Source organism: Prunus persica, chromosome G2, assembly GCF_000346465.2.
Source record: "Prunus persica cultivar Lovell chromosome G2, Prunus_persica_NCBIv2, whole genome shotgun sequence".
NCBI lineage: Eukaryota > Viridiplantae > Streptophyta > Magnoliopsida > Rosales > Rosaceae > Prunus > Prunus persica.
The window spans coordinates 9,377,069-9,387,070 of NC_034010.1; the positions used below are offsets into that span (position 1 = coordinate 9,377,069).

General features: G+C 37.8%; 1 protein-coding gene across 1 annotated transcript; it reads left to right on the forward strand.

Annotated features, from left to right (window-relative positions):
• On the forward strand, positions 1,064–4,569 carry LOC18785645 (rust resistance kinase Lr10). The gene is made up of 3 exons (XM_020557225.1): positions 1,064–1,748; positions 2,846–2,944; positions 3,434–4,569. The coding sequence occupies exons 1-3, from the start codon at positions 1,064–1,066 to the stop codon at positions 4,567–4,569; spliced, it is 1,920 nt and encodes a 639-aa protein (XP_020412814.1).

Sequence of the window (10,002 nt, forward strand, 5' to 3'; positions counted from 1 at the left end):
ACTGTTAAAGAAACTGAAACAACGGCGGTTTTCTGTTCTACCGTCGTCTTTTCTCGTCGTCTATATTAAGGTAAGATGGCGGTAGATTTATAATTACCGACGTAGATTATTTTGTTAAACGTCGTTAAGTGTACTACAACCAACGTGGATTTTATTTTTAAATTATAAATAGAGTTTTTTTTCCCGTATTCTTTCAGTTTTAGTTTTCAATTACAAAGCGTGATAAATAGATTTTTCTTTCTCGAGGAAATTTAAAATGAGGGAAATTAATGTTCTAGAATTTGTAAACTAACACGACGTAATATTTACAAATCTGTGTCATCTATTAAGATTATGATGTGGAACAGAGTTCCATCTGGTAAGATTTCGTAACCCTTGGGATCTCAGACAAATCTGATTATGTCGGCGGTGTTCTATATAAACCGTCGTGGTTATTTCAATTCTTGTCATTAAGTAGATCTACCGACGTAGGATAAGAAAATCAAAGAAAAAAATTATTAACAAAAATTCTTATTAAGACGACCGTTAAAATTAAAGGTACGACGTATAAAATGAATAAATACGACGTTAAATTTTATTGTACGATTTAAAGATAACGTCGTAGAACTATACGATAATGACGTCGATATATTTATATTTTCCGTCGTTGTAAATTAATTTAATACGGCGATATTTTGTATTTTAAAGCCGTGGATTTGTTTGTAATTATACGGCGTCTTATACGAAAACCTCGTCGTGTTATTTTATGAGTAAAAACGGCAGTTTTTATTGAAATCGTCGTCTTTACTTTCTACGTCGGTCGATTCATAACTTCTGCCGTTCTTTGTTGGCATTGATTTTACACTGCGGAAATCTGTTTCAAATAGACGTCGGTTGTTTAATTATGTACGTCGTTGTTTTTGAACAGCCATTTGAATCTCCATTTTTTAGTTGTCTAAGGTTGTATTACACGACGGTGTTTTTAGAACCGTCGTCTTTTTATAAACCACGACGGTTTTCACTTAGACCGTCGTTGTTTTCTGGTCGTCTTTTTCACTTTTTGTAGTAGTAATTCTCTCTCACTATGTCTGGAGGAAGTCTCCTATTTGCTGTACACATAGCCCTTCTCCTTCTCCTTCTTCCTCCTTCCTTCTGTTTCCAAACATCCACCGTGGAAGATAGTGCCCTCTTTTGTGGCAATATTAACATAAGGTCTCCATTCGATTTAAATGGAGACCTTAAAAAATGTGGCTACAACACTTTTGAGCTATATTGTGAGGAAAATGTTACCATAATATGCTTGTATTCGGGAAAGTATCACGTAAAGGCGATCAATTACAGTGACTGGACAATCCAAGTTGTGGATGCTGGTGTTCAGAAGAAAGACAACTACTTCTCCAACCCACGTTACTCTTTAACCTCCTTGAACCTTAGTGATGGAAATCCTTTCTCCTACGCTCTTCAGTTTACTGACACATCTATTCAAGAACTCCGACTGTATAGTCTAGTAATACGTGAAGTGCCGATAATTTTTATCAGCTGTGCAAATCCAATGCATTCTCCTCGCCTTGTTGATACAGCTCCATGCATCAACAATTCTACCAATTCTTCTTTGTCCAGTACTTTAAGAATGTTTTCTTATGTCATAATTGGCTTGAATGGCTCCATAATAAGTCCCTTCGATTTGGGGGAGTCCTGCAAAATAACACAAATGGTTGTGGTGTCATCTTCAACATCTACAGATCTGCACCAGAACTTGTCCTGTGAAGGTATATATAATGAAATAGCGCGTGGCTCTCATGGTTTAACGCTGCATGTTACTTAAAATGTGGAATGCATAAGGAGAACTGCACGCTCGACAACGTGAGTAAAACCAAGTGCCCTTCAATAACCAAAGGTACTATAGTGCATCTGTTAATGATTTCACTTATTCAATAATGCTATCTAGAGTCAACATATGTATTCTCTCTCCTCAGTGAAGAAGCACGGACACGAATATGGATACGGCCGATTGTATTATTGATTGATAGAGGGAATAAGTAATAGTACCCAAAAAAATGGGACCATGTCGTTGGGGATTAGGCGAATTTATTTATACATACAGGCTCGGTCGTCGGACTAACTGAGTAGTCTTAGCTGCTCAACTATAAAGAGGGGGCAGGAACCTAACCCCTAATAGATCGTACCCCATGTCCCCTAAGATCATGCCTGTAGAAAAATTACATGTTACATTCCTCAAATAAGAGATCACAAGTCTGGAGGTTCCTCAAACCAAGTAATGGTAGAACCCACCCATTTGACTTTAATTCTTCATATTTGGTTAATTTCCTTAGTTGTCAATTTCTCTCTTGATTGTATTTTTCTTTACACATTGACTAGATTTTGTTGTCAAATAACATGCTGTTCTCGTGTGTGGAAAGGACACATAGGCTTTTGCTTCCATTTGTGTACAGCTTGATATATTACAGTCATCTACTACAGATATATTATGTTAGAGATACTGGTCAAAGGAATAGGAAGAGAGTTTTTATCAACTAAGTACGGGAGGCTAGTTTATGGTGTTTTCACTTCAAATAATTTGGTGGTCAGAAGGAGACTATGACATGTTGATTTCTAATATATACATATATATTATGATCATTTTGTATGCAAATATGAATCACATGTTCTTTTGCAATGCAGAACATTTGTACAAGAAGATCTTAGAGTTCATACGCTCTATACCAGGCAAATTAGCCGACTCTCTAATCCAACTTACATATAATTCAAATGTGTAGTACTTAGTTTCTTAATCCGGCATTACATTCATCAAAGTGTACTTCATTGAATTATGAATTTATGATCGAGTTTTTCACTTGTGTTGCAGGCTGGGTAATCTCTTTGTATTTCTATGGGCTCACCCACGAGTGCTACAGGGGAATCCCCCTTTATCTGCTTCCGTTAACCTGTGTAATCCCTTACTTAGGTAATGTGAACTACTTGAAATCAGTTACTGTGCAGCATTTTTCAGTTTTAACTATTGATAACTGAAGAAGAAAAGCATGAACTCGTTTGATAACCATTTTATTTTTTTTCTTTTCAACATTTGGTTTTTAAGTTAAAGAGATAGAGAGAAAAAATGAGAAAGAAAGGAGGAGAGGGAGAAAATGGAATGAAATGTTGCACAATAAGAAAACTAATTAAAAGCAGTTTCAAATACCTCTTCTTTTCAAGTTTTTGTTTATTACGTTCTCCTTCATTTTTCCATTCCCCATCTCTTCTTTCTCCATTATTTCTCCCATAAATTTGTTTCTCCATCTTTGCTAAAAAAGTAACAACTAAAAACTAAACACGAAAATGTTACCAGATGGCCGGGCCCTTGACTAATGAAAACTGTTGTACTAAGGAAAATGTTGATAGTATTGAAGCAATCAATTAAGATCTCTATTGAGTCCACTTTTTGTGAACTGCGCAGGAATATTGCACATAGTCATATATGTGTTTGGCTTTCCCTGTGCAACTGCATTAATAATATACAAGTGGAAAAGGAGGCACTTGTCAATGCATGACAATATAGAAGACTTTTTGCAGAACAATAAGCTCATGCCAGTAAGGTACTCTTACTCAAACATAAAAAAGATGGCCAAAGGTTTCAAGGAAAAATTGGGTGAAGGAGGCTATGGCTCTGTATACAAGGCAAAGCTTCGTAGTGGTCGCCTTGTAGCCATTAAGATGTTGGGTAAGTCCAATGCTAATGGGCAAGACTTCATCAACGAAGTTGCTACCATTGGAAGGATTCACCATGTTAACGTGGAGCAACTCATTGGCTTCTGTGTTGAGGGTTCAAAGCGTGCTCTCGTATACGACTTCATGCCTAGTGGATCGCTTGATAAATACTTATTTTCTCAACAAGGAGTTATCTCTTTGAATTGTGAGAAAATGTTTGAAATCGCGCTTGGAGTGGCTCGTGGTATTGAATATCTGCACAGAGGATGTGAAATGCAAATTCTGCACTTTGACATCAAACCTCATAACATTCTTCTTGATGATAATTTTCTTCCCAAGGTGTCTGATTTTGGATTAGCAAGGCTATGCCCGCTAGATAATAGCATTGTATCTTTGATGGCAGCAAGAGAAACTCTCGGATACATAGCACCAGAGTTATTCTATAAAAACATTGGAGGTATTTCATACAAAGCTGATGTTTATAGTTTCCGAATGCTATTGATGGAAATGGCTTGCAGAAGAAAGAATTTAAATGCAACCATAGAGAAGTCGAGCCAAATATACTTTCCAACATTGGCTTTTGACCAATTGAGTGATGGAAAGGACATAAAAATTGGCGACGCCACAGATGAGGAAGAGAAGATCATAAAGAAGATGATCATTGTAGCATTGTGGTGCGTGCAAATGAAACCTAGTGACCGTCCTTCCATGAATAAAGCAGTTGAGATGCTTGAAGGAGAAATTGAGAGCCTTGAAATGCCTCCAAAGCCTTTCTTGTATCCACAACAGATGCCAGAAGTTGTTCCTGGGGACAATTCAAGTACCACAAGTGCATCAACTGTGACAAATTCTACAAAAATCGTTTCGATTGTAGATGCGGATTAAACAATTTAATATATAGCAATCTCGATGTGCAAGGGAGATGACATACTGAATTAGCACAATTAGACTTATGTTTCTTTTTAAAAAAAAATAAAAAATTGGACTTTTGTTATGTTGTATTTGATAGAATATGCAGGTTGTTATTTTTATTTTATTTTTACATATTTGAATTATGAATTTAGCGTGGAATCTACATAATGTGAGTTTTATTTGTGAAATTGGTACTTAGGTGACGAGGGGTAAATTTAAATGCTATTCAATTAGACACAGTGATTTTACACACTTTAAACCTTGACCAAATATACTTATGACTAGTCAACTGCTAGTCATGAAAAACCATAACCAAGAACACATACAGAGTATAACAATCTGTACCTGCAAGCCTAGAAGATTACTAGTGACAACCTAGGCACTTAGAAGGACCCGTCAATCTAGGCATCCCCTATGCTAGCAACAACTATGGTGAAAGTGTGTGTGGAAACATTATAATCAAGTAAACAACAAATAACAAATAATGTTGACTAGTCAACCGCAAGAACATTAACCCAAAAATGCATGAACATCATGTGATGACTAGTCAACTATCAAGAACATAAACCCAGAAAATAACGAAGCTGCAAACCAAAAATTGTTCACCCAGAAACCCACCACTGGGAAAAACTGGGGGTCATCAACTGACTAGGCAATCCACTAAGCAAAGATTCTTACAAAGAAACACAAGCAAGCTCAAGAAATCCTAGATCTATTTAGGAAGATAAGTTGTACCTCCTTTCTGCAATCTTCTTCTCCAACTTAACAAAACTAGTAGCTTAGTCCTTCATGGCAATGGCAGCTCCTTCTTCAGCTCTTTTATCCCATGACATTAGCTAGCCAGCTCAAACTCAGACAGAAACCAAAATTTGGATTCATGGAAATGGCCAATTTGTTCAAGAAACCATATTCTTGAATAAACTAATCTTGAATCTAACCTAGATGTATATGAGAATGTGTTTGTTCAATCTAGATGCATATTTCATATTTCAAAAGTAGTTTTTGAAAAATTAATTTAGAAAACTCATAGATGAAAATGGTGGTTTTCTTTTGAGAAAGAAGAGAGAGCAAAAGGATAGGAAAAACCTTTTCAAAACCTCACCTCAAATAGCAGCCAGATAAGAACACTTAGAGAAACAATTCTTAATCTAAACTTGAGCTTGGGTGATTATAATGTATGTCCTATTACAATATTGTCAAGGGAAGGCAAAAGAAAAACTCAAAATGCATAAACTTAACAATTTGATTAATTAATTCCTCATATGAACTCAATGTGCATTTTAGCAACTCAGTGTACATTTTATTTATATGAACTCCCCCCCAAGTTGTGCTGTTGATTATATTCCTTCTTTTTCTTGCACTGATTATGTGCTATTGCATATAGCATATGCATACAATCCAGATGAGGATTATGCAGAGGTGTGTGCACATTTGGCATCTTTCCTAGAAACTGCAAGATCATTCAATACGATTTATACTAAGGTTTGACCTGCTCTTTCCTTTCATATACTCTGCCTTTTGACAATCTGTTATCCCTTCAAATGTCATGCTTTTTGTAGGAAATATGTCCCTGGACACACATGATGGAGGTACCCCAGCTCCATGGTTTTCGTCTAGCGTTGCCAATTGCTTGTTAGACGCATACTGAATGCCTAGTTAAATTATTTACCTTTTGTGTTGGAGGGGAAGGAATGTCGGGGTGGGGAAAAATAATTTTCTTTGTTTTGAAGTAGGAGGGAGGACATAGAAAAGAAAGTTGGCGAGGTACTTTTCCCTTGAGTTGGAAAAGCATTCCCCCTGAGGCCAGGAAAGGATTTCTTCTTTTCCCTAAACTCGAGGGCCGCCTCTGAGAGACATTGTCTTGTGTTGTGTCTATGTAGCAATTGGACAGAAACGCTCAACTGTGGCACAATTAGTTCAAATTCTTTCAGAAGATGGAACATCCATTCTCCATATGTTTCCTATCCTCCCATGTTCTTCAACCCAACAGTAGCAGAAAACCTACACTAAAATCGTCCATTGAATTTTCTCTCATCCCATTCTCTCTCTTGCTCTTCAACATGCACTACAAAAAAAAAGTGTCATCAAATATCACCAAATAATGGTGACTGTTGCCATTTTTTGTTTTTTATTTTTTATTTTTTTATAGTGATGGTATTGCTTCCTGATGACCTTGTGTGTGTGTGTTTTTACGTGTGAGAGTGTGTGGTGTAGGTGCAATGGGCAAGGGGCAAGGGGGTGTGGAGTTTCTAGGTCAGGTGAGGTTACTTGGATATGGAGCATCAATGCAAATTAATAAATTGTATAATGCTGCATTTTTAGTAGTACTATTGGTATGAGCATGAATTTCTAATAAGGCATCTTTGTTTTCCTTGCATTTATTGCAATTCCTAGGGAACTTAAGGAATCTTAGAGACTCGCATGCAGCTCTTGCTGTAGGATCATCTTGTTGGCATAAGCCATAATTCATGGATCCCGTGATCCCCGATTTTCTGGTGTAATTCACCTTACCTAATTAGAATAATTACCTAGTTAGGATTCCTTGTAATTAGCTAATTACTTTTCCTAGTAGGAAAAGTCAATTTGTAGTTGTATATATATCCTCCTCTTGGAGGAATATAATATCAATCACAATTATTCTATCATGTGTTTAGTTTGAGTTGGTATCATTACCGGTTAATCATGGTCTCTCAAACAAAAATGCAAACCTTACCCATCGGCATCCTCTGGCGCTGACTATAGAAAGAAAAAAAAGAAAAAAAAACCCCAACTGCTGTAAAACAGCGGCTAAGACCTTGTCGTCACAAACCTAGTGCGGCAAAAGATTACTACAACACCAACCATCCAAACTTTTTCTCTCTTCTCCATGATTTTTGAAGATACCCTAGACAACCCCATCACAGCCACAAAATCCAGTGATTTAGAAACCTGCAAAAATCTTGACATGGCGTTACTAATTGTTACAGTTTGCAATGATACTTCCGCTGCCCCATTCACGATATGGTTGAATGGAAAGAACTATAAAACTTGGCCGAAGATGATGTTGCTTCATGTGTTAGGCCAGGGAAAAAGAGGTTATCTGATAGGGAAGGTGGCTGAAGTGGAGGAAGACGCTCCGGGCTCTGATTCATGGTGTATTGAGGACTCCATTTTTAAAGGATGGTTGATAAAAACCGTGGAACCTGATTTGGTAGCATTGTTCTTAGATCTACTAACAGGTAAAGATGTTTGGGAAAGTACAGCCCAGATGTATTATGATGCGTCTGATGAGTCGTAGATTTATGAATTACAGTGTAAAGCAACCCATATTGCTCAAGGAGGTCGCGATATTGCATCCTACTTTGCTGAGCTAGAGAGCGTTTGGTTGAAACTAAACCGTCATCATCCAATCAACATGAAGTGCCTTGATGATGTGAAGATTCGACAGGCTGAGATACAGAAAGAACGTATTTATGATTTTCTTGTACGTCTAGGTGATGAGTTTGATAAAATTAGAGGAGATTTGTTTGGCCAACCCTTCATGCCCCCAAGTCCACTTGGTTAGCCAATCTTTGTCTTTGACTGAGGATCAATAAACTTAACCATTAGTAATTGTGGTCTCATAATGTCGAGCTTTTCTCCTACACTCATGTCTACCATGATTGCACTTGGGGTCGTGCTTCGACCTTCTCTTTCACTAGATTGTAGGTCATTCCATCCTATGATGGTTGCTTTGGGTTGGACAATATTTCCATCCTCAACGTTAACCACCTTTTGAGTTTCATCCTCTTGGGTGTCTTCAACCAATGTCAAGTTCTAGATAATAAGGTAAATATTCAATTTTAAGGTCGTTTCGTCCACATCTTTCTCACTCTTGTTTTCTCTACCAATCTCATTTTCCTCTAGGTGGAATGGGTGACCGAATTGCAACCATATGAGAATTTCCCTATTTTGACTAAGAATCAAGGTTGGGGTTGAGAGTTTGATCCTCGACTCACTGGCTGACAGGACTCGTCCTGGAATTTCTGGGAAACCGAAGCGGACCCCGTCTTTGTTCCGACATCTTCCCGATGCCGGGCCCACTTACTAAGAAACCGAGACTTTCTACCAAAATTTTGGCAGTGTCTCCCCTGTAATTTAAGCAAACCCATCACAACTTTTCAAGCTGCAACATACATAAAATAAAAATCCCAACCAGCAGCATGCTTTCATAATTCAACAAGTCATACTAAAATGGCCTCCGGCCTCACAAGTAAAATCTACCATGGGCGATAACAGGGTATCTACTGAATTTAGATTACAAGAACAGTTGAGTAGAAGAAATTACTCAATTCCTAACTAGGAAGATTCACAGTTCGAGCCTCAAACACCACTTGCACGCTTCCTGGAGCGACTACTGGCTGGGGGTGCAAAACAGAAAACATGTGAGTGGACAAAAACCAGATTTAGAGTTAAAACAATATAGTAACCCCACCGTGTAAAAATAATGCTCAAATCATGCAGGTTCACAATTCAATATTGAATTACTCAAAACATGATTCATTTAAAACTCTTCAAAATACAAATAATCTCCTTCATAAACCCCATTCTTTCAAACTTACAACTCCTGCCAAACCACTGAAAAACTCTAATTCTTCACTCACTCAACTATACATATACATATAAATATAACTATACATAGCTATATGATATACCCATCACACTACCTAGGTACCGGGGAAACAAGTGATGTCCTGCGTCTAGGGATGAGCGGTCCAACCGGGGGACGAAACTCCAAAGCTCCCACACCGGAACATCCAACACCATGTGTAGCTCCCAAACTATGTCCTACGCGCGCAGACTGGATCATCACACACCGGAACATCCAACGCCATGGGTGATGACCCTAAACACTATACAAAGTCTTTCCATACGCCGGAACATCCAACGCCGCATATGGAAAGTGTCTCACATGCCGGAACATCCAACGCCGCGAGTGAGACGGATAACCTATTCTTCCCACACGTTGGAACATCCAACGCCGCGTGTGGAAAGTCTAATACTGGAGAAGGTACTTACATAGTGTAATCATACAACTTCTCTCAATAACCCCTCATCATCAAGTTCTTCCACAACACCCTTCAACAACCCAAGTATCTCGTCGATAGAGAGAATATATATATATATACTTCCCCACAACCTTTATAAAAATACACTCTCAATACCCAAAATGCCAAACTCACAATATATTGTCAAAGCGCTATACAACATCAAATTCATCTCATGAATATAATATATTTAATAAGCCATAAAAATATTATGCAAAAATCCTTCATCAATAAAACCATGCATATAATTGAAAACAAAGTCCACTCACAAATATTCCCACGCTGCCTGACCACGTGAGGGTCCTGCCTGCTGAGTACGTGCAGTCGAAACACCTATTTC

What these genes read in the sequence shown, in the direction of transcription:
- LOC18785645 (XM_020557225.1), top strand. Translation starts at nt 1,064, where the DNA reads ATGTCTGGAGGAAGTCTCCTATTTGCTGTACACATAGCCCTTCTCCTT. An exon ending in CCAGAACTTGTCCTGTGAAG is followed by an intron (nt 1,749 to 2,845) that starts GTATATATAATG and finishes CTTGTGTTGCAG; the next exon opens with GCTGGGTAATCTCTTTGTAT. An exon ending in CTGTGTAATCCCTTACTTAG is followed by an intron (nt 2,945 to 3,433) that starts GTAATGTGAACT and finishes TGAACTGCGCAG; the next exon opens with GAATATTGCACATAGTCATA.